The sequence below is a fragment of the Molothrus aeneus genome, chromosome 2, assembly GCF_037042795.1.
Source record: "Molothrus aeneus isolate 106 chromosome 2, BPBGC_Maene_1.0, whole genome shotgun sequence".
NCBI classification, from domain to species: domain Eukaryota; kingdom Metazoa; phylum Chordata; class Aves; order Passeriformes; family Icteridae; genus Molothrus; species Molothrus aeneus.
In genome coordinates, this window is record NC_089647.1 from 41,015,815 (window position 1) to 41,041,784 (window position 25,970).

A 25,970-nucleotide genomic window follows, 5' to 3' on the forward strand; every position below is an offset into this window, starting at 1 on the left:
GATGTGAACGAAAAACTTTTATAGATGAAGAAACGCAGAGCTGCTTTCTAAGTTTCAGATTTATTTAAGCTTTCACTTACACATTCCTTGAGGACAAACTGGTGTTAGCTAGCCATTAGTTATGGAGGTGTGTAGCAATGCCAGGTGGGAGGGCTTTATGCCATCCTTGAACATTTTGGAGTTGCTGAGTTGCTGTCTATGAAGTTTATTCAGTGCATTTCCAAAAGGCAAAAAATATCTCCTCTACCAATTAACTATGGCCCTGTTCTGTATCTTCTGACTGCCTTTAAAAAAAAAAAAAAGAAAAAATATACAGTATTTTTTTTCTTTGAGTAACAAGGAGCAAACCAAAGGGGATAAATATGCTCATCTGAATGTCTGAGTTCTTCAGATCACTAGCATTACTGTACAGAAAAAGGTGCTCATGCATGAGGACAGACTAAAAAGCTGGGTTCCCACACTACTGTATGCTCTCTGAATTTCCCTTATCAGGGGATCTGGCTTGTGAATAATCAATTGGGCAAAAATTTCATGTTCTTATTCAGTCCAAGATCCAATGACAGCCTAAGGCAGCTTCAGCTTAACACAAGAACCTTAAATTGAAAGTAGTTACCAAAGCTTTGAAGGTTACTATTTGCCGCAACACAGCAAAAGCTGCTTCTGGCAAAGCTGGAGGAAATGCCCAAACCCAGAAGCATAGCTCAAATTTGCCCAGCTCGAGAGCCCCTAGGCTCCTTCAGCTGCCCTGCAGGCATTGGATGCTCAGCTCTGCCCTTGCTGAGGTGAGATGCAGAGCTCCTGCAGCAGCCTTCTCTGGCAGTAAGGAGCAGCTATAGCAAGATGAGTTCAGACGTCTCTCCTGGAGCCAAGCCAAGCCTGCAGGGGCTGAGATCAGCACCAAATATGGGGGGATGTCCTAATCCAGCTCTAAGAAATGCTGTGCTGCTGTCACACTACTGCTGTTCCACAAGGAAGCTGTCAGCTCTGCCAGCTTGGGGGTTCAAACTCGATTGTCCCAAAATTGCACTTTGGTCCTTCCCTGATGCTCCTGGGAATGACTGCTAAAATTCAGAAGGAGACCTTGTGAGTATGGATGGTGTCATGTTGTGGAAATGTCTTTCATTTTTTCTTCATCCAAATACGAATAATCACTCAGAATGTCTTCTTTCAAAAGCAGTATTTATTTTTTCATCAAGATAAGACACATTACATACCGCACCAAGAAAAAAGTACTGCTAGGAAAGCTGCATTTAACTGAGATAAAAAAAATATACATGGATTGCACTTGAGAAAGTAGGCTCCATCCCAGAAGAACATAGTAAATAAAAAGCTGATGAGTGGTTTGAAATTAGGACTTTTTCTGAATTGCCTTTGAAAATGTATTTGTTTTGGGGGGTTTCCAATTCCACAAATAAAACTGAACCAGATTAGGTTTTTTTTAACATCTTTGTTCTTTAAGTATGTAAACAACATAATTATACAAAGACAAAAGAGGGAAAAAAGTATGAAGATACACCTTTGCAATTTCTGCTAATAAATAAAAAGGAAAAATGTTGCTGTTTTTTGGTTTCACCAGGGTCACTGCATCTTGGGGCTTGTGTTTTGGGGAGTTTTTCTTATTTCACATATATGCCATCATCCCCACACTGCCACACAAAGCCCATCCTTGACCCTCCTGCACTGGCTGGGAGAACGGTGTCTGTATGGCAGCAGGAAGCACTGAGTGGTTCCATTAATTAATAAGTGTCCCAGGAGTAATATTTGAAAATTTGTGACAAACTTAGCTTACATTTAAGAAGGTTAAAACATCATTAAGCAAGAGGATTTTTTTTTTACTTTGCATGTGAATTTTTCTGTTGGACCCAGGCATCCATTGCTGCCTTTATCTGACTCAGTTAGCTGAATTCTCAGCTGTTCAGCCTTTAAAAGGAGTATTCATACTATCTACTTCTGTGTATCCCACTTAGATGTCCAAATCAAATCTCTAATATTTCTATATAGTCAAAGGAGAGAAAGGAATGCTCCCAAACTGTGTGATTTCAATCTCTGGACTAAGGAACACTATGGGAGAGCCTCTCCCAGCTGCCTCTAGGGGTAACTCAGGCTCCCAGCCAAGGCTGAAATCCTCTGATTAGGAGTGATAAGTGCCCCTCACAACACTTGGGGTGGGACTGGGCAAGCAGGTGGTGCTGCCTGGCACACATCTGGCACAACACTGCCTGTTGCCCAGTTCCCTTGGAGGGTGGGAATCAAAGGACCCCTTAGAGCTCTTTGTGTATCCTGCAACCAATGCTAACTATGAAATCAGAGTGCTTAGGCATGATTCAGACAGAGATAAAAACAGGAGTTCAGTATCTCAGAAACAATCCGTACTGCCAAGGTCTTGCATGCAAATTTATTCCAAACTTAGCTAAAACTTATGGAAGGGCTGGGTCAATCTTGTTATTAAGCTAGAGACAGAAAAAGAATGAGATGTTCTTTAAATAGTCCTGAACTACAAAATGAAGGTGGTAATCTTTGGTAACAGGGCTGTTCTTTAAATGCGAATTGCTTTGAAAAATGATGAATCACTTCCCAAGTAAGCATTCAGGAGCATTTTTAAACAGACATCTGGGAGCCAGAGAGGAAAAATTAATATAAATAATAAAACCCCCACACTTTCTGAATCTCCAAGGTTAACGTACAGGAAAGAAAGTAACATAACATTTTTAAGGGACCTTTCAGCAAAGTTTTGCTAAAATTATAAAAAAGCACTTACAAAATACTTGAGCTGATGAAGAGGGAAAATGAGAACATTAGGGTGCTTTTGTAACAAACCTGTGGAGTACTAAAACATACTGGTTTGAAGGCCTTGTATTTTATAGCACATGCCATTTTCCACTAATTATAATGCACTATTGTCAACCTACTTCACTCTTTTAGAGAGACAGAAAGACAAGAGCCAACACAGACAAGATGATTTGATGCAGCCTATGTCTACCATAAAACATAAAACCTCAGCCATTAAATGTGCCATCCTATTCCCTCTGTTACAATCATGATCAAAACTCCAAATCTTTGCGAAACTTAAATCTGCCTGGTTTTTACATTTTTGGAGCAGCACTTGAAAATCCTTAAAGATAGCTTGGAAAGATCTTTTTTGTTTTTCAGCTAGAGCACTTTTGTAATAGTTTAAAAGGCATAGGAAGCTATGCTGTAGCTTTTAAAGTGCTAATTTTATTATGAGGTGGTTATTTAGTGATATTCTGAAATTTAATAAATGATGCACATTCGTGATGACTGACAGACATTACTTAATGAGCTAATATGCTTCAGCAAAATGCAATTTAAAAAAAAAAAAGAAATTCACTGTCAACACTTTAACCATGGCAACACACAGAGCTGGAATGAGACAACTAACCTCAGATAACTAAGATTAATGCATATATGACAAAGTTAAAAAACAAATAAAGAAACCCCAAACCAAATAATGATAATTAAATCTCAAACACAGTTTTGTTTCCCAGTAACACAACTGCAAAACAAATCAATATTTTCAACAAACAAGTGCCCTATCTTCATCTCCTCCACAGGAAAGCACGGCACTCCTCGAACTGCTGCGAGGAGGATCCAAGGGGAGGGCTGGCTCTCCCTCCTTCTATAGAGGGGGCTCCTCTTGGGCAACTGTGGGGCCACTCTGGGCAAGGGGCTGGAATCCAGATCAGGTAGGTAGTGACCAATATCAGTTCCAGCCCACAGGTATTTAGCTGGGGAGCTGGCAGGAGCCCCCTCTTGCAGAAGCACTTGGGCGATGGCTGCCTTGGAGCCACCTTGGCAGAAGTGCCAGCCTCGGCACCCCCTACCACCCTCGGTGTCCTGGCTAATGCAAAGCATCTACTAACTTCAGCACACGACTTGCTCCAGTACAAACAGCAAGATTTGACTTTTCTGACGTGTGATTTTATGTAATGATGGATTTGAAGCATTCTATCTCACTCTGTCGGGCCAGAATGCTGAGAAGTTCCCTCTGAGAGTGGGGCAAACCATTTTGCACTCCTACAGGCTCAAATTCTCTCCTCATTTATACCCATCATTAAACCCTACCTACCATCAGGAGAGCTGAGGAGGTAGAAATGGGAGCAGAATTTGAGTGTAGGAACTGGTGAGTGAAAAAGAAACACAATGCTATTTCATTGCCAGCTATCACAAAAACCTACACACCTGGTATTTAAATTCAGTGGGAACTGTGTGCCTAAGGACTGCAATTGAGCTTTTAAAATCTCAACCCTCAGAATCTAGCTACAGATAACCACAATCCTAAATCCTTGGATGCTGACACATAAATGTATGATATATCTTTTTAGTTGCCATGACACTAATCAGCACAGCAATGGTTTTTGCTAATTGCAAAGGCAGGCTAGTAGCAAATTTCAAATGATTAGTGAGTAAAGGTCCTCAGAGCAATCCTGCTTGAAAGTAAATGTCCGGTAAGATGCAATTAGTGTGTCTGTTTTTTTCTTTTCTTTCTTTGTTTTTCCTTTTTTATCGGGGTGGTCTTGAACTGCAGACACAATCACAACGCTCATGGTGATCCAGCTGTATGTCTACCAAGGACATGTTGTTCCTGATTCTGCTTCTTTTTCTGGTATGCCCGGCCTCAGGGACAAACTTCAGCACCTGCGAGGATCAACAGAAATGCATTGAATTAGAAAACGCTGTGGGAGATCTGAGGATGAGAACGTTGGGGCCCGAAGGGCCCCAACAGCCCTTAATAGCCCTGACCATCATTAATTTGGACACATTTTTGTTTTATTTCCAGCTTTTTCTTTGCACACTTTGACATCCTGCTGTATTGTTTGTCCTGGAGCTTGGACAGACTGTATTTTTTCCTATATCAGGTATCTTTGAATCATGCAGCTTCCTAACCATGTCCAGAGTTGCTCCTTTGCATGCGAACTATCAAGCAGGTTTCCTTTGGCTCATTTTTGCAGTCCCATTCCTATTTGAGCTGCCCTATCCCTCCTCTCTCTTGTAGAATATTTTTGCTCTTAAGAAAAAGGGACATTTTTTTATGCAATTTGAAATTTCTGAAGCACCTATCATTAGATTTGGTCCAAAACTTAAATACTTGTGAAGGGCAGAAGGAGATGAAGGAGCTTGCACAAAATACATGTGAGATACTATTGAGTTTTGGTGGAATCTGAGTTCTGTTGGGTTATCTTAAAAATCTCTGCCTCAACCTAAATGATTTTTGAAGAATTTAATGTGAATAATGTCAAGCAAACAAGAAAGCAAAATTACTTCCTAGGGAAGCATGGATCATAATAGACATTTCTGAAAAAAATCCATCTAGGCAAGATGATCATGAGACCCCTAGGAAGGAGGCTGTAAGTTGTAAAAAGGAGCTGGCTTGGCCAAGTGACTGCCAGATCAGCTGCATTTCTCTTGCTTTTTCAAAGATGGAGAGATGTCTGTTAAGTTCATGTCTTCCCAAAGCCAGTGGCCAGCTGGGAAGTGGGACCTAAATGTCTGTAACACTTCAGCACCTCACTGAAGCACCCATGTTTCTGCCCTAACAAATCATACTGGTTTATAACAGATCACTCTGTTACTCAACAATCCTCTTTTTTCTTCCTTTTTACAAAGCAGTTTCTGTATTTTGATGTCATAGCACCTTACGAGAGTTGAGATGGTTTTGGAAATGACAGGGAATAAGAGGCTGTGTTCCAGATCAACAGAGTATTAGCATTTTCAACAGGATTAGAAAGCCCCAGAAAGCAAATGTGAAGCACTTGCCAAAGGACAACCAGAGATGCTGTGCAGGGTGGGTGGGGAAAGGCAGGCAGGTTAGCAGCTCTCAGGAGGAGACCTTTTGTTCTCTGCCATTAATGTCTTGAGGCTAGAAAAGCCATGAGATATAACAAAAGTGATAAGCACTGAACAGAGTCTATTATTTTGTTCTCTGTTTTGTGATGAAATTGATATTTAGCCTATGTAATACTGAAAGGAAGGACCGTGCCTAAGCAAGTTACAGAATTATTTTATAGTATCTTTGAATTGATTTCAAACATTGGTTGCATCCATATATGCAATAAATCCTGATGGACACTAGGACAATTTGCTGTATCACACTGTCATCCCAAGCACAAAGGAACTGAACCCAATCAGGTTGCTGCAATTATTACAGAGCTAAAAATAGAGCACAACTTCAAAGATGCTTTTTCAAGGAAAACGTACTTTAAAAATCAAGTACAGATGCTGACACTGAACCCATGATAAATTCCTTATTTAAAGAAGTCTTCAAGCAAATTATGACCAATCCAGATGACTGGCAGTTTGCAAAATCATAGAGTAGATAGATCTGATTTTTTCCAGCTGAGAACAAATCAAAGTATGCAATGGGATAAGAGCAAAGATGTGGACTGTATTTAAGTTAACAGACCATCTGACAGCTCGGGGACTTTCTCTGTGTTTTTTATCAAGAAGCATTAGCACAGTATATAGGCTTTGCTGATAAGAAAATGAACTGTCAGGCACTTCCTCCGACAAGACAGGAAAACAGTGATTGAACACAGCTGAAATTATCAAATCATAGAGTCCTTTAGGTGGGAAAAGACCTCTGAGATCATTGGGTCCAACCCTCATCCCAGCACCACCAAGTCAACCACTAACTTCTGTCCCCTAATGCCACATCTCACATGCTTTTTGAATTCTTCCAGGAATAGCAACTCTTCCACTTCCCTGGGCAGCCCGTTTCAATGTTTGACCATTGTTGCAGTAAAGAAAATTTCCCTTATATCCAGTTTCCCTTATCCCTTATATCCCTTATATCCATTGTTGCAGTAAAGAAAATTTCCCTTATATCTAAACCTCCCCTGGTGCAACTTGAGGCATGTCCTCTTGTTCTGACACTTGTTATCTGGGAGAAGAGGCCCACCGCACCTGCTACACCCTCCTTCAGGCACTTAGAGAGAGGGATAAGGTTCCCCCGAGCCTCTTTTGCTCCAGTCTAAACACTCTGAGCTCCCTCAGATGTGAGACTTGTGCTCCAGACCCTTCTCCAGCTCTGTTCCTCTTCCCTGGATTTGAGGTGACCTTACCAGTGCTGGGTGACCTCAGCAGTGCTGGCTACAGGGGGACGGTCACTGCCCTGCTCCTGCTGGCCACACCTGGCTGATCCAGGCCAGGATGCCATCGGCCTTCTTGGCCACCTGGGCACACTCTGGATCGTGTTCAGCTGCTGTCAACCAGCACCCCCAGGGCCTTTTCTGCCAGAGAGCTTTTCACTCTGCCACATCCTGTAGCACTGCCTGGGGCTGTTGTGACCCAAGTGCAGGACCCAGCACTTGGTCTTGTTGGACCTCACACAACTGGTCTCAGATTCAGTCTGTCCAGATCCCCCTCCAGAGCTCCTTTAATAGCTGATCACAGAGCTGATATTCAAAGCTCCCTGTCTTACTCCCACCTAACAGTTTTATTTTCATCTAAGTATAAGGAAATTAAAAAGAATCTGGAAATAAGGCCAATTCTGGTGACCACAGTAGAAGGAACATAACCCTTTATTCTGCAAATAGCTGCTGTTTATTTATCACATGGTTATGTCCTTAAAACTGAGAAACTATTGAATTAATGAGAACAGCTCAAATAAATTCTGTTCAGGACACTTTATCACTCATTTTTTCATGGGATCAGTAGCTGTAAGAAAATATGGATATGATAGGTCTACAATGCTCAAAAGGCTTGTTTTTTGGGGTTTTTTTGTTTGTTGCTTCTTTTTTTTTTTTTTTGCGGTGAAAAGGAACAACCTTGTAGTTTTCAAATTAAAGGATCAACATCTGTCACTTCTCACCAAATTGCAGTGCCTCAGCTACTCAGATCATTGCCTCACAAAGAGCATGTAACTACAGTCATGTCCCTCTCATCAAACACTGAGTAAATTATGGTTATCAAACTATTAAAATAAAATAAAATCAAGACAGATTATTCTGCTTTTGAGCTGGATTTGGTGCTTATAGGTAATACAAGAAAAAGGGCAGTAGGGCATTTTTTTACAGAGAGGCTCATAGGAGCACACCAATATGCTGGATGGTATTTTACTTTGTAGATGTGTCTGAGCATCTATCTGAGAAGTTTCAAGGTATGATGACTGTAGCCACCACGTAACTTTCCTTGGGGGCAGTGATCTAGGAAATATAAAGAAAATGCTTACATGTGTTTCCCTGCCAGCAATCTTGCTCATTGATTATGTATTGGATTTGGATGCCAGTTTCTGAAAGCCTCTTTAAATGAGATCAAAGCCATGACAAAAACCAGGATCTGGAAACTGAAGCCAGAAAAACTTCAAGTGGAATTAGGGCACACATGTTTAAGTCAGGCCCACACATCACTTAGACAGCCCTCCAAGGAACTGGGGGGTTTCCAGCCTGTTTGAGGATTGCCTTTCCAGGAGGTGTATGGGTTGTGCTCTGGGGGCAGCAGGTGCTCTCCTGTCGCCTGTGGAGCACAGGAAGTCAGGGCTGATGGCCCCTATCATCTCAGCAGGTCTGTAAGAACACTTAAGAACTCTTAACACTTCAAGATGTGGGGCTGAGGACAGCAGAGTGGCAGTGACTGCCAGGAAAAGGACCCAGCTAGAGAGAACTTGTTCACCCTGATCCATACATGGCATGTCTCCAGTAGAAGCTGGAATAAAGCAGCAACTCCAGAGCATGATACACCTGAAACACCCACCTCTGGCAGGGATAGCTCTGGGGACTGGGAAAGGAGCCCAAAGCTTGGACTCAAAGTGTTAGATGGGTAGAGGCAGATGAGGTGAACCATCCCTTCAGCATTTGCTGATGGTCCTAGCCAGGTATCACTGACCCTTGCAGTCAGGCAACATTTAGCAATGACAGTCCATGATAGCTGATTTCTATTTCTATTTTATTAAAAAGCAAATAAGGGGTAGCAAACATAGTCAAAACTTAAAAAAAAATTCCTGACAGGTATTTTTGACTTATCATTTACTTATTAGCAACAACAGTAATATTGTTTTTTTAAATTCTTGACCAGTATTTTAAGCACCAACAGAAAAATGAAGCCTCACTCAAAAATTGGCTTTTTTTTTTCTTATTAGCTTAAGAAGCCTACAGAAAATCAATAATATGTCTATGGCTTACCCAATATCTAATTAGCTTCATATTCTTGTGACAGAGAATGGTGAGCAACTCTGGATGCTATTTTAGTTAGTGAAATTTGTACTTTGCAGAACTTATTTTAAAATTCTACTATGCAGCATTATCTAATCTCCTTCTGCACATCTAAAAATAACACCATTCTAGCATGAAAACCAAATTATATTTGTCTGAGATTCATGAAAGAGGAAGCATCAAAAGTGCAAAACATTCAACACAGATCCAAGTTCTGATAGACATAAAAAATCTTACTCTGCAATTTTTGAAAGTTATCTAATCCAAAGGTCACACACGGTTTAGCTGTGCTCTGAGTATAAGAAGCCAAGTATTATGGGAATGTGGTTCATTATTTAGCACAAGGACCTTTGTTCTAGTAGGAACATAGCCCAAACCAATGACATAGACCCAAAGATGTATTCTTACAAATACAGGTTATCGGAGACAAGAAAAATGAGTTGCCTTGCTGATCACTGGTAGCAGGCAAAATAAGGGATTATTAAATATAGATGGGATTATTATTTCTATTTTTTTATTTTTATGCATAAGAAACGCCTGGTTTTAATACAACAAACATGGAAAAAAATTAATTGGCTTAAAACTCAAGTACCTGAAGCACTCACTAAAGCAATGATGTTTTTGACATATGTGACATCAACAAGACCCTCACTTTTTCTGATCTTGTCAGGAATTATGTGTGCATTATGCTACAGCTGTTGTTTTCTCACTGACTAGACACAGGTGCTCCTCCTTCACAAACTGCCTCCCTGTCCTGACATGTTACAGGATGTCTCACTTAACTTCCAGATGTCAACCAAAGAACTTCATTTTTCGTCTAGTTAAAAATGAACCTTTTTCTCTCACTGCAGTTCTGTGTTCTCTCTGCTCATCCCGTGACCTAGCAGTAATTTCTGACTCATTTTTTTCCTTGTACTTGCATTCCAAATAAATCCCATTGCTGCTTCTTGTACAATATTCCACAAATTAACTCTTTTGTCAGACTAATTCTATGCCTTTATTACCATAACAACCTTTTATCTCCTTTATACATGTACTATCAACTCCAGGACATACAACAATCAGACCATATTCCTTGCACACTGCTTTGATGATTCTAGCTCTTTTTAATCCCTTAGCAACTTTCCTTTGTTCTGTCAGCAGCATTTGGATCATTTTTTGACCAGTTTTCTTATGGTTCCCTGTGTAAGGATAGGCTGAGAATTATTGTCCTCTCTCTCAAGTGCCTCCTTGAGGTTTGCTTCTCATTTCTCCGAAAAATGAAAGAAAAAAAGAAAAAAGCCCTGACAGCATCCAATTGTATTAGTTACATTTCTTAACTCCACTGCAGTAAGATTGTCTCACTGAAGTTTCACTTTTTAATTCTCTATTGTGCTCCCATGTTCTTTTCTCCTGTATAATATTCCCTCTGTCTTGTTTTCCCTTTGCACTGTTGGGTTCAGTTGAAGCTGTTTTTATGCCCCAGCAATTTGTGTCAAGATACAATACTGTGTGCTCTGGGGTACCTACTGCCTCTCTCAAAGCAACCAAAGGTTATGAAATTGCCACCCTAACACTGATCAAAATCTTCTCTCTGAGAATTAACTGAATCTACATCCTGTGAAGGCACCAGACAAGCTACAGTCAAGATCAAACTTGAATTGAGGCATAATTCTTCAAAAAGGGGTGGGGGAAGAATCACCTTATAGACAGCCGACAACACATCAGGATTTACAGGAGACACAAATAAGTAGGTAAAAGCTGCAATCAGCTATCACCACTTTTCTTTTTTCCTTTTATGTCCCTTAGGTGTGCAGCTCAGTACTGTTTGCAGAGTTTTATACATTCTGACAAATTCTGGTTGCTACCTTAAGAGCACTTATTCCCCAGGGAAACTCATTTCACATCTCATCAGTTATAGCAATGAGATGGGGAAACTGATTTCTTGTTTCTCTGAGATATGTGCATGCTGGCTGGATGGAACAGCCACAGCCACAGCTGAACTGAGTCCTGGCCTGAGTTCCCCCACACCTTCTCTGTGCTGAGTAACCTCCAGGTTTAGAGCCTGTGCCTCTTTAAAGAGAAGCTCCAGGCATTTTTAAGGAAATTAACTACAATGGGAAGCACATTTTTATATCAGGTCTGCTTTAGAAAGTTAGACAGCTGTAGGGCTGAGCTTTGATTAAGGTGTGCTGAGTCCACTTCCATGTACTGCTTTGTCCTTCCCTTGCACAGAGCATTGCAACATAACTCAGTATCACTCATGGCAGACTATGCCTGAGAGACGTTTTCAGACACTGCCAGGACTTGGCCTGTTTGGTTTCAAGGGTTCGTGACACTGTGTGGTAAGTCATGAATATTTGTCCAGAGTATTTGCTCTGCTCCAAAGCAAACCCAGAAGCCATGGAAAAACCACAGAGCATCACAAGACTCCTGCAAGGGAAAAAAAAAAATCCATCCCCACCAATAAAACTATCTGTTTACCCAAGTTATGACCCCATTCATTTCTGAAAACTGCTGAGTATTTTGGTAAAGTCAGGGCAAACTTCCAGGCTACAAAGAAGACCAAAGATCTCATGATTACCATCTCCCAGGGCAATAAAGAAAAAGCTACCCCTTATTGTGGCCATCTCACGTTCTCATTTTCCCTGTTTTTGCATCACTTCCTACAGTCAGACATGATAGAGAAGAGCGGTACATTCCGTTCAGGAAACTGGAGCAGCACTCTCCAGCTTGGGAAAATTAAAGGCTCCACATGACAGCTATTAGTCCTGAGAGGCCAGGCTAGGAGAGAGTGCTCAGTGATTACACTGGGAGGCTTTGAACAGGAACTCAGAGGGAACTAAAAAGCAGTAAGAGCATAAGGAGAAGATAACCTTGAAACCTCTCTGGACTAGAAGCCTCTCTTTCAAGAAACACCCTGGACTTTAAGGTCCCCACAGCTACCAACATGCAGCTACTCCAGAATTGGCTACAAAGCCAAAAAAGGAGCCTATTGCTTATGGAAAATTTGCCTGTCTTTCTCACATAGAAATACTGGGTAGCTCAGAAATGCCTGGGAACTTTTAAGTGATCTCCAGAGACACTTTTACATTTTGAGGACAAGCATATCCATGCGCAGGACACAAAACTCTTGCAGGTTCAGGAGCTGAGCAGAATAAGCTCCAGGATAGGGAAAATCAGTCTGGCAGGAGAAGGGGTCTGGGGTCTGCAGGTCTCAAGTCTCAGATACTTCAAACATCTTCTTTGCTCCAACACCTAGTATTTCCTTCTGGTGTCTTCTGTAAATCAAATTAACTGAGACTTGTGTTTGAATCTGGCCTATGTCCTCCTGCAGTAGGAGGCTGAGCTTTTTAACCAAATTAATGGTGCTGGGGATTTCATAAGTGTAAAGCTCCATCCTTCGTTATGCAAGTAAACGCTCTTTGGATAAGGTTGGTGGGTTTCAAATAGGCTTTTAAGAGAGTAAACTGGCTCTATAGTTCTAAAACTGGCATGTGGAGAGGGCTCTCCTCAGTGCCTTTTCCACCTGGTATTTAAGTAAAATTAAAGTGTCAAAGGAGAATAAGAATAAAACTGATTAACTGTGTGTGGCTAATAATAATAATAAAGTGGAAAACATTTTGGACTAAAATTAATGGACACATCTTTAGTATGTCATACATGAATTTATCTGCATGACTTCCACTCATGTTAATGGGAGACACTAGACTAAATATCTGCTCAGTGAGCTGTTAATTCATCCCTAAGGGATAAAATTTAAATTTAAACTTACAAAGGCCATTTAATGTTAAAGATAAAACACTGTCTTGAATTCATATGATTTTCAGAGTAGAAATGAGCAGGAAAATAAATTAGAAGTGATATATTTGTGTGAATGTTGAATGTTGAGTTTCCTGAATTTCATTATTAATTTGGGGCAGTCATAAGTCATGACATCCTGATGCTGAGCAATACCTGGCTAGTGTGATATTCTGATATTCCAGCAATACTTGTTTCTAAACACCTGAAAAAAGTCCTTTACAACATATTTATAACAGCACTTTTCTTTCTAGCTACTGTCAATAGTTGACTTATTTTTGATACAGCTGTAAACCAGGATTCCTCAGTTTATATTTGACTTCTAGTTCTTTCAGAAATCTTCTGCATTATGCACAACTCATAGTTAAGTGTTGAAATTCCATACAGATTTACTGTGAAAAAACCCAATTCCCTTTTATAATTTTAATTTAGTTTCCTTCCAGTCTCTCTCTTGTTCTTTTCTTAACAAAAAGATTACTTAGGAAGGTCTAATTTTCCTTTAGCTATTATTCATTATTTCCTATCTTTTGGTGTCCTCTCTTTAGTTTTTTTTTCCTAAATGAAATGATCCAGAACTTTTGAGCCACTTTCCTTAAATATATTTTTGATCTGTATCTTCCCCTGCATCTCTCATGATGTATGCTTGCTGCTTCTATTTATTTTTTCTAGTCCTGCCTTTGTCCTTTTAAGCACCAATGGTCAAGTCCTCCACCAATTTATCCAGACCACAATATTTACTGTGTTATTACCCCTTCATCTCCATTCCTGCAGAAGACTGTCACTTGTCTTTTTCTTATCACTGCACTAAACTGTTTTCCTGAAGCTCTTCACAGTGATTCACTGCTTGACCTTTAGCCCAATTTCCACCCCTCATTTCTTCCTCCTCCCCTCACACACCCAGAGTTATATGAATGAATAGTTGAGATGTCTCACACTAATGCTTGTTGCTTTTCTAACCTGCATTTATAAGCATTTACAAAGACCTTCTGAAATTCCTCACAGCCTTCTCTGCTGTTCAAGTATGCTATCTCCTGTTCAAGTATGTTATCACCTGTCATTTTTGCCACCTCTCTGTTCACCTCCCTCCAGACTGAACATATGTGAAATAATAACCTTTGTACTGGGGGCACCCTCAGATAGCCCTTTCCCATTTAGAAAATCACTTGTCTCTTCCACCTCGTTGCTCTTTATCTCTTAACCAGCTTCTAATCCATGTCTGATCTTGTCTGGCTGACTGTTTGCTCTCTGCAGGAGGTGCCAGTCCTTTTAGCATTCTTGTACAATATTGTGGTGCTATATAAATATTTATTCACATATAAGGCATTCTGAGTTAATTTTATCAGCTCATAGTCATCTAGGTGCTTTATACTATTAATTTTTTTCCAATTAACTTTTCTACCACTGAGATAAGGCTTTCTACTCTGTAATTACTAGGGTCATCCCCTGCATCTTGTTTAAAATTAGAGAAAATATTAACTATTCTCCAGTCTTGTCTTCATCTGAAAATACTGTGTTAGTGGTAGGAATACAAAATGCTCTTTCATTGTGTTTTTTCCTCTCTAGATGCATCCTGAATGGATTAAAATAATGGGCATTGTTCCTATGCAAAAATTTTGCTTTCCTGAAAAATTGCTGAGTGGGGAAAGAAAAGCTAAGGCTGAATGATTCAGCTGCCTCCTATAAGTGACTTAATTTTAATTTCCAAGTGTGAGCATAAGTTTAAAGAAAGAGGAAATGAAGTCAAGTATCTCAAGGAATCCATGTCTCTGTGCTACTAAAAAGAGTATTTCCAGTGGTATATATATTTACTTTGTATTAGTCCTCGACTGGGAAAAATCAGTCTAACATAAGGCTCATTCTTGAAACAAAGTTCACTAGGATGAGTGGTTCTCAAAGTTCACTGTGCTGGCACTCAGGTGGCAAAAGTTCTCTCCAACTTCTTCTGAGTTAACTTACACATAAATACTGTCAACACCCCTTTCTCATACCTACATAGTCTCTTAACAAGCAGCATACACAGCTCTGAGAAAAGACTTCAGAATCCATGGAAGCAATAAATACCCAAAAGAAGTAACAAAGAAAGAATGAAAATACCTCATGATACTTTTTCACAGTTTTCCCTGTCACGCAGGTGCAGGACTTCCAGTTTGGAGTGCCACAGCCACAGTTTCCGCCACAGCGCTGGACAAGGAGGCAGCGGGGGAAGAAAACGACGTTTGTCAGCTTCAGCTCCTCCCTTAAATTGACAGAGTAGTTCCTTGGAGTGCAGCTGTAACGCTTCACATCATCATTCAACCTGTCCAGGTCAACTGCAATGCAAAAAAAGCTTCATTAGTGAGGTGAGAAGCTTCATTAGAGAGGGACATTCCTTTGGCTGATGCTGCTCCCCGGGCAGTCAATAACACAGAGTGATGGGGTGCTGGTTGAAAAATATGTGAACTATAGGAGTGACTTCTGAACAGATAAACATAAACCTACCAAATTTAAATCATTACAGGTGACCATCCAGGCTATCATCCTTCTCCCACTGACTGCCATAGCATAGATCACACCGACTATAAAGGTGCAGGGAAGGTTTGCAGTAAAATACTGGCCTGAAAGCTGAGGACTGGTCATTTTATTTGCTTTGTCACTCCACATATTTGGATCCTTGGGCAAGAGATTCCACCTCTGACACTCTCTTCCCTTCTCTGTTTATACCTGGCTTACTTAGATGCTAAGATCTATTTTTTTTTATTATGAGCAAAAACAAGGCCCTTCCTGTGCTCACTAGAGAAACATTTTTGGGGAGTGATACATCCCTTCCATGGCAAGAGCATTTAGGACTTTCTTCCTCAAGTTGCCTGCCTATACTGTTTATGAATAGAATTTAGACAGTTCATTTTTAGATGGAGAAACCAATCTCAGCAGCATTAATTTTATCTGGTGTTACTATTAGAGGCATACAAATAAATACAATTAAAATTAATAGGCCCTTTGAATGCCAGTAGTTGGTTGATGTTTAAATGCCTAGTATGAGAGATCTGTCATGTAAACAAGTGGTAAAGCCAGCCATAAAAATAACTTATAGACTATCAAATGTGAGCCTAAATGCTGTTTTTAGTTTTGGCTTGTAAAGCTAAAGCAAAACCAAAAACTGCTTTTATAAATATATTTTCCACAATTGTGACACAGATAAAAGCAACAAATTTAATGAGTTCTATTTCTATAGAAATAGATTTCTTTTTCCTTCCTTTTCTGTCTTCTTTTTTCCTTAGTATTCTGTCTACCAACTAGGTGTTCAAAGCTCAGTAATTCATTCAGGAGTGCGGGGCATGTGAACTTGTGTTGAGTTTGACTCCAAACAGTATTTGCTAACAGAAGCATCAACAGGAAAACAGGATTGGCTCAAATGAGAACTGAGATAACAGTCTAGTGTTTGTGAACATATCAAATTTTCAGGGCATATTTAACAGGTCAACATAACCTCTGCTTCTGACAACACTTATGCTTGTGCTTTAATACAAATATGTGAAACCTTACAACAAAGATAATTCATACTTTCTGTGACTCAGGCCTTGTCAACATCACTAAGTTAATTGTGGAAAAAGTGGTTGATTTGTAAACATCATGCACCTTTACATTCTAACCTGGAGGTAATCACAAGGCTGATATGCAAGAGACAAGGATACATAAATATCAGAAGTGCTATTACAGAAAATCATAGCAGATTCACTTTTTTTCTGACAAGGTGTTATCTCAGTCAATGGGAATTTAGCAGATAAATTGCTATTTTATAGCAATTATGATACATTCCCCCATGAAATCTCAGTGGTTCTCTCCAGAGAGCTAGCATCTCTCCAGAAGAGGTATAGATCATCCTCCTGCTATAAGCACAAAATCAATGGGACTGGTGGTACACTCATGCACGGAGAGAAAAATACACTGTGAGTGTCCTTAGCCAGGACTGGCAAGTCCAGGGTATATTGATTTCTTTGTTTTAACAGATTATATTTTCTTCTCCACTGTCATTCTTCAAAGCCACGTATTCTCACTGCAGGCTTTCAGGCTAATTCTTTCCACAAGGAAGTGTTTCCCACACCTCTAAACATTCTCACCAGGACCTTTGCCATCAGCTTTGCTAACTGGTAAAGAAAGCACTAGCTGGCTACTATTCACTTCAGCCAACTGATGTGACAGAAAAATCTACTAAAGGAAGAAGAGGGCTGAAAATTTGCTGCCTTCATCACTAATGAGATTGCTTGAGGGGAAGGCCTGGATCATCCACACTGACACTGCAGCAATTCAGGGGAGTATCCATGAGATACTCAGATAAGCAGGAAGGTCTTATATTAGTGATGTTGCAAATGAAAATGAGTAATCTCAAGGAGAGAAGAAAAGCCTAAATAAACAATTTAAGAGACACACAAGTCATCCTCCATTAAAATTAATTTGGAAGTAAACACCTGCACTCTTTTTTTACTCTGCTCTACAGAACTGCAGTGCTTGGTGGGAATAAGGTGAGCATGCAGAGTACTCAGAACAATGTATCCTGTACTCTGGTAGCACCACACTGACATACAAGAACAGTTCCCATTGCCTAATTAAATCCTAAGCTCTAGACCACAGTTTATTGCCCCCCAACAAAAGAGCACATTTTATTCTAAAGAACTCTCTCTGCTGAAAGCTTTAATAATCATTTTTTCCTGTCTTTGGATTGTTTTACTGTCTGGAGCTAGTCCATTTCCTCATCCATATAAGAATGAGATTTTACAGTACAGTCAGTTTCATGCATCACTTCACTGCTGTGACTAAAATGTAACCGAGCCTTGGTGTGATTGGTGTGAAATCCAGCTGCTTTACTTATCAAGGACTGAAACCACTGGAGTCCTTAATTTAAAACTAGAACTAAAAGGTTCTTTAGACTGGATGCAAATAATTCCCAAGCATTATTGCAGAATGTCTGCATCAGAGACAGCTTAAAAGTAAGGCAAGCATAAAAGGGATGCACTGGAGCACTAAACTGGATACTTGGGACCCAATGTTTGCCCCTTCCTTCTCTTAAATCCTCTGATTAAATCCATCCTCATTTCACATAGCTTTATGGCATGTGTTTACCTTGAAGCATTCATCAAAATATTTTGTGATTCTATGATCTTAATCAGAGGTAGGCACTGAAATCAGAGAAGACAGCTAATGCCAAGTTTTATTCTGAAAAAGGAGGCCTTAAAGATTGAGAAGAAAACCTCTGCTGCTGGTCACTGATTAATTTTAATAAGACAGTCGGTCTGTTAAGGTTGCTTTTAACACTTTATCTGCTTCAAATGCACATCTGATCATTCTACACTTCTTCATGCATCAGTCACAGAGCAGAGCTAAGGTGTAAGAGATGGCAGCCACCTTGCCATGGTATTCCTATACCACATGTCAAAGCCATCTACAAGACAAGGCAAGGCAAGGAGGATTCGGGCAGCTGCAGACTGGTCAGCCTACGATGAAATTAAGGGGCAAATCCTTCTTGGAAGCAATGCCCAGGCATATGACAGACAAGGGGGTGACTGGGAACATCCAGAATAGATTTAACGAGACCAACCTCAGAACTGGCTCTGAGACATCTGTCTTGCTGGATGAGGTGAAAGCAGCAGAGGCATCTGCTGATTTTTGAAAGAGATGCATAGCATCCTTGCAGCCAGATTTCTGAGATATAATGGAATAGGTGGACTACAAATTCAGTAGATAACTGGAATATCTGAAACTTGATGAAAGTAGTCAGCAATTCCAAGAACATCTGGTAGCTGGTTAATATTTGTGTTCCCCACAGGGTAACACTGGGGTCAATACTGCTAAAGATCTGCAGGTAAACTAGAGGCACTGTAAAAGCCATCAAAAACATTCAGAGCAGTGCTGTATCTGACTGAAGCTATGATGTGGCTGAACTTGAGTTGGAAAATTCACAAATAAGCTGGAGAGGGACTTTTTACAAGGGCAAGTAGTGATAGGACAAGGGGATATTGCTTCATACAAAAAAAAAAATAGGTTTAGATTAGATATTAGGAAGAAATTCATTACTGTGAGGCTGGTGAGACACTGGAAAAGGTGATACAGAGAGGTTGTGGATGCCCCATTCCCAGCAGTGTTCTAGGTTGGATGGGTTTTGAGCAACCTGGTCTGGTGCAAGGAGTCTCTGTCCATAGCAAGGGCACTGGAATTGGATGATCTCTGAGTCCCTTCGAGTCCAAACCATTCTGTGATTCTATAATCTCAACAATGTAACAAAGAATATTTGGATTTCCAAGATAATGATATTCTTACAATTATATGGCAATAACAAATGAAATATAATTTCCCAGTCTCATCTTCTGCTGGTTAAATCATCTAAATGCTCAGACACTGATGAAATCATTCTTCTCTATACAAAATTTTGACCAAACCCTGTAGCTTTTAGACTTCAACACATATGCCTAATGGTTTTGACTGTTCCACTGCACGTGCTTAATGATATCACAATAAGCAATTTGTTAAATATACCTGGAAACTTGAGAGCTATCTAAATCCTTCTCATGGGAGCTAAGAAGATCTAAGATCTTGCAATTTGCATTTACTGCAGAATCACAGCACCAAGACAAATCTCCTCAATACAGCAGCTATCATTTTAGAGGAACAAAAGATCAAGATTTCAGTAGGATTATAACTGTTTTCATGGAACAAAGGGCAAAATATATAGGCCTATTATGGACTGGCAAACCAATTACCAGCTGTGGTACAGGTCAAGTAGCAAAAGCAGGCCAAACTATTGGACACTGCTTCACTGAAATCAATGGAAAAGAGCAGCTTATTCCAGTGATAAATAACATGCTATAAGTTTCACTAGCATTTTAAAAAAGGGTTTAATAAGAGAATCTTTCACTGCAGTGACCAACAATTGCATCACGTAACATGCGAGGGAAAATCTCATTTGTCACAGAGGGGGAAGGTAGGAATGTAGATCTGAATTATTCTGTGAAATGAAGGAATGTGTGCAGTTTGCATGCAACAGACAACTTGGCTCCTAACTGAAGAAGAGTGGGGAAAATATTCTGGTTTTTAAGCCCAGGGAATACTTTAAATTACAGCTATTTAAGAAGGTATTCCATGTACTTAGAATATTCAAATTTGCCATGAATGAGCAAGCATTCAGCATTTGTGATGCCTGCACTCCCTGTCTGGTGCACTGAAACTTGCTGGTAGCCATCCCAGAATCTTTCAAGGAAGAGTGCATGGATGCTTGCAGTAATTTATTGGCCACTGCTTGCATGCCTGCGAGAAATAACATTAAAATTTTAACTTCTTGCTGGACTATTTTAAGTTATGACAATTAAAAACTATTGTTAAGGACATGGTGAAACTTGCCTGATCTTGGGAACTGATTTGGCAGTGAACAGCAGAAACATTCCGTGAAGATTCATGGTTTGACCTCACTATTCCCCTTCCAGAGAGCAGTGTGGCTATGCCAGCAAGTGTTTATTTATTTAACTTGTAAAGCTGTCACTGGAGAGAGATGCTATTGCAAAAATGTCCCACCTGATTAATTTCCTCTGATAGCCAAAAGCTTCTTGTGTATTATTTCCAAAGAAAATGAACTTAGAGGAAGGGATAATCTTGTGAATTACCAGAATGTATCTATCTACATGTGCTCCTGCTTCTAAGGTTTATTTATGGGAAAACAAAAAAACCCACTCCATTCCTTTCTAAAGATAACCCCTTTCTTTGGGTACCAGCTCCATGACATTTAGATTTACTTCTATGATGAGAAACAGTGACCTTGTTCTTTTTCCTTTCTTTCTTCATTTGTATGGAAACTATTTCACAGGTGGAGGTCTTTTTTTAATTAAAAATCCTTATTCAATGGGAGGTAAGAAATCAGAGACGACAGCAAAACATAAATGCAAACAAGTATGTGGGAAAAATTAAATAATGTTTAATTGGTGGATTGAATTGCTTGCAACAGTATCTCTTAGAAGCTCTTCTAATATTATTAGTCAGATAAATTCATGCTTACAGAAATTTAAACTAGGATGAAGATGCTTCCTTGAAACATGTCTGTACTCTCCTCATGACTCTCTAGAAGAACAGAAACCTTTGTCTGTGAAGAACTTCAACATAATGGTGAAGCATGGATGTTTACTTCTTTACCTGTGTTCTTGCCATGAACAGTATTAAATAACCCAAAAGTGATATCTTTCTGGAGATGCTTAATATTTGTAATAATCAAATTACTATGACACTGAGATCATCAATATATTACAATATATTACAGAAATGTAAAAGGAATTATTTTAAAATAATACTTTTTTCCTAACAACCTAGGATGAAAATAAAGCTGAATATTTATACTTTCAGAGTTTCTAAAATGCAGAAATTGGTCACCTTTATGAGTATATTTACAACTGGAGAGGTTATTTGAAATAACTATCATATTTTCATGTAGGTGTACACCATAGTTTATAGCTTATACAAGGCCTCTCATTTCAGAATTGTGAAAATCTGAATGCATCTTCTCCTTTCTTTTCTGTCCTGTTCTGCCATCTGGATTGCACTGTAATTTTATGGTTAGCTTTCACTGGAGTGGTTAACAGCAAACCTTGCTGAACATATAGAGAATTAAATATCAAACTTCATGTGGTTATTAGTGAGACACATTTCATACCAATATCTCACTTCAATAGTAAGAAATGCAATAGAAATTTCAATAGAAATGCAATTTTGGTTTCAGAAGAAAGAAATGCACTTAACTCAATAGAATTGCATGAATATTGTAGAGGTGTGAGATCAGATTTTGTTGACTGAATGGAGTTACCATAAATATGGATTTAATCCACACACTCTTCAACTTTCAGGTACTTGCAAGAGATATATAGGAAAAGACTGATCTGTATATGCATACATTAATGTGTACGAATACAAAAAAATCATAAAATCCTTTGGCCTTCAAACATCAAAGATACAACTGTAAATCAAGCACTGCCATAATAATCTCTAAACCATATTCCCACATGCCACATTCACACATCTTTTGAATATTTCCAGGGATGGCATCTCCACCACTTTCCCTGCGTAGTCCGTTCCAATGCCTGATGACCATTTCTGTGAAACTCATTTCCCTAATATCCAATCTAAACCTCCCCTGTTGTAAATTCATGCCATTTCCTCTTGTCCTGTCACTTGCAGCCTGGGAGAGGAGACCAATCCCAGTTTGGCCGCACCCTCCTGTCAGGCAGCTGCAGAGAGTGATGAGGTCCCCCTGAGCCTCCTTTTCTCCAGGCTGAACACCCCCAGCTCCCTCAGCTGCTCCTCACAGCACTTGTGCTCCAGAGCCTTCCCCAGCTCCGCTGCCCTTCCCTGGACACGCTCCAGCCCCTCAATGTCTCTCTTGCACTGAGGGGCCCAGAACTGAGCACAGCATTGGAGCTGTGGCCTCAGCAGTGCTGGCTACAGGGGGACGGTCACTGCCCTGCTCCTGCTGGCCACACCTGGCTGATCCAGGCCAGGATGCCATCGGCCTTCTTGGCCACCTGGGCACACTCTGGATCGTGTTCAGCTGCTGTTGAACAGCACCCCCAGGTCTTTTTTCACTGGGAAGCTTTCCAGCTCCTGTCCCCAGCCTGCAGCACTGCCTGGGGTTGCTGTGACCCAAGGCAGGATGCAGAACTCAGCCTTGCTGAGCCTCATACCATTGGCATCAATGTAGCAATGATGGGAAGAAGCAAGAATGGAGCCAGAGACTACTTTTAAAGAACAAAAGGTTCTGAACTCAAATTTTAAGATATAAAAACCTATTTAAACGTTGAAAACTAGATTTTGGGTTTTTGTTTGTTTGTTTTTGTTCAGAGAGTGGTTCCAGAGAGATTGAGCAGCCTCCATGCTTGGAGATATTAAAAACCTGACTTGACATGGTCATGAGCAATCTTCTATTGATGACCCTGCCTTGAGGAAGGGCATTTAAGTTCCTGAGGTGGCCTCCCACTTAATCTATTCCCCGATTCTGTGAGTTTCAGTTATGATAAAATAGTGACTTCTTATTTGCTTGACCTTGATAGTTGTAGATTATTAATTGGCGAATTAAGAAAACACACCATTTAAATATCATTTATCACCTGTCCCTGTTATCAAAATTAGTATTCAGCAACACTGCCTCTCTTAGCTCAATTTCGTGCCAGAGTTTGGTATGGGTAGAAGGTTGGATAGGAGTGAAAGTATTAGTGATTAATTTATACCATTTACATGGTGTGATCTGAAAATGCTGTGAAAGATAGGCAGAGATTACATCAAATTGCTCTTACCTGCCCCAAGGCTGTTCTAACTTAGGATAAAAAAATAAAACCTAAGCTGTAAGCTGAAACAGATAGATATCTGAAATAAATTATGATATAATCTACTGCTCTCTTTGCTACAAGGTTACCCCAGTGCCTATAAACATTCCTCAGAGATCCACTCTGTCTGTGTTTAAAAGCCACCAAACATTTCTAATTTAAGGATTTGTAAAGCTGTTCCTTACTCCTCACATCCTCCAAGAACAAGCCTTTAATCTTGTCAGAAGTTTATGACTAAAAAAAATTCTTAACTGAAATTTTTAAAAGATTTCTCTGTGGTGAGGTACTTTAGCCCAGAGAGCTGCTAACAGTCAGGGAATTCGGCCTTTAGTTCAAAAACAAAAGGAAAACTGTTATAAAACCTTTTTTCTTTTTCCTGTAACCAACCACCACCAACAAAAAAGCCTATTAAATCAAGTATTAAAACTGTAACTGGAAAAATGTTATGCATCTGAATTTTCTGAGCACTATCAGATCAGTTTGATACCTCCAGTCTGCATAATTAGCATCAATAAAGCATCAAATGCTATTTTATACTTATGTGGTTATTTAAATATATGGGATACTGGGCCAAATAGGATCTGAGAATGAAATGATATCTGGAAATCAGAACCAGTACAGGATACAGGATCCTAAACAGCTTCTAATAAAAACAGAACAGACCCTTCATTTCTTTTTTATACATATCTACTGGTGCCAAATCCAGCCTGGATGAATTAGGGACACACAGATCATGTTCCACACACCACAGAAGATCAAAACACTCTTGAAAGTCACACAGTGATACTTAGGTGAAGTTTTTCCCCAACAATGGTGGTTCTTGCCTGAAAATTCTGACGTGCCAAAAGGGAGCAAAGTAAAGGGGTTCACTTCTTGCTGAATGGGTGCTCAGGGCTTTATTACAGATTCCTTTGAAATGCTGAGCCCAGAAACAAAGAAAGCCAACCTGTCTTGGAAACTGTACACCAGTACTGTGTCTACTAATACACAGCAAGTGCCTGTGGTTATTCTCCTGCTCCAAGGATAACAGCCACAGGACAGCCCACATTCCTGCCATTCACCTCTTACTCTCCAAGTCAAGGTGGGCACATAAATGACAGGTGGCCTCTGCCAGATCCTGGTTCATGCCTAACAATGACCAGGCTGACAATTTAGCAATATAATGATTGTATTTCAGGGCCTGGGAACACTTCTTGACAGTTTTCCCTAATACAGATGTAGTCTATATATTCCTTTTAAGAGCAAAGCCTCATAATTTGATAACAAGTTACAAACATGGAACTACAGTTCTCTCTTGCTCCTTAGAACATGCTTAAGGTATGGGGGGATGGGATCTGAGATGTAAATAAATGCTAGATTGCAAAGAATTGGAATTGTGATTTGGGAATTATAATTTTAAAGTTACAAATAAGAATGCATGTGATTACATAACTTGAAAATAGATGACAACATGAGAAATCAAACAAAATTCTTAACTCCAGATCTGGTGTGAAAACTACAGTGACTGTCATCCTAAAGAATCCTAACAGACATCCTACATTTATACTGCACATGAAGGGCAATTTCGTCAGGCCCTTCAGTGCATGGTTACCTCAGAGCACAACTGTGACTTCTCAATAGTGTTGCTTTATTCATTATGGCTTTGTACTGCCAGCTAAACACCCCTTTGCTTTACCATTTGGTGGATGATTTGAACTAACAGAAGGAAACAAGAAACATAACCCAGAAATGTATGCTTTGCTCAATTACAGACAAAGATGTTAAACCATAATAATGTTCCCTGCCAACATAATGAAAAACAGTGAAATGTTCACATCCTAAAAAAACCAGCTGCACATACAGGTGTCTGCACCAGATGCTTTCCTAAGCACAATGTGATAAAAGTGATCATTCCTCACTCAACAGAGAACAGTCCCTAAGCAGGGTATTTAAAGAAGGATAATAACACTGGTAATTAGGAGCCCCACGCTTTACACACAAAGCAATGATTAAGAGGGTAAAGCTTAGAACCATATGTCTTTACATGTGGACCTGTGTTTTTATTTGTGAATTTATCATAAAAATGGGCAGTTTTCAGTCTGATTTCTCACGTGAGATCCTACCTGGAAACTGATTAAGGATTGAACGACACATCCCTGGTTTTAATAGGTGGTACCTTGCCCTGTGACTCCAATAGGAACATGAGCGCCAGAATGTAACACCTGACTGATGGACTTTCCTATGAGGAGTGAAGGAATATCCTGTCCTTTCCCCAAAGTATGTGTAAGTATGTTCCAAAGTATTTTCCTACCTTTGGACTTTCTGTCATGGTAGCTCCTGCCTCGATAATGGTGGCCACTGTCTGTGTACAGATTCTCAAGATCTTCTTGCCAGGAGTCTGGGTTGAAGTGTTTGAGCAGATCCTCCACCGTGTCAAAGGCAGCGATGGTCTGATCCAGTGCTTCCGCCGTGAGCGTAGGGTCAGTCACTGATGGAGAGGGATAGGATACCCCCTAAGAGTGACATACATCTCAGTGTACTTGGAATAAATTACAGCACCACTTTAAACAACTGAAAACAGTTACTGACAAGCTTGTTTCATTATTGAGAGAAACAGTTACTTTGGGCCATCTTTTCAAGTCTTTGGGCCAGGACTTTCTTACACCTGTGTTTTCTTTTTGTAAGACGAGATACCAAGAAATTTCCAAGTAAATCC

The 25,970-nt window shown here is 39.9% G+C and overlaps 1 protein-coding gene across 1 annotated transcript in view; it reads right to left on the reverse strand.

The window, feature by feature from the left end:
* Positions 1–1,166: 1,166 nt before the first annotated feature.
* Positions 1,167–25,970, reverse strand: part of PDGFD (platelet derived growth factor D) — a 139,123-nt gene continuing 114,319 nt past the window's right edge. The window contains exons 5-7 of the mRNA XM_066570803.1: positions 25,566–25,767; positions 15,042–15,256; positions 1,167–4,656 (exon numbers count right to left, since the gene is read on the reverse strand). Coding sequence (XP_066426900.1) covers positions 4,522–4,656; positions 15,042–15,256; positions 25,566–25,767 — 552 coding nt within the window. The 3' untranslated portion in view covers positions 1,167–4,521. The remainder of the gene's footprint in view (positions 4,657–15,041; positions 15,257–25,565; positions 25,768–25,970) is intronic.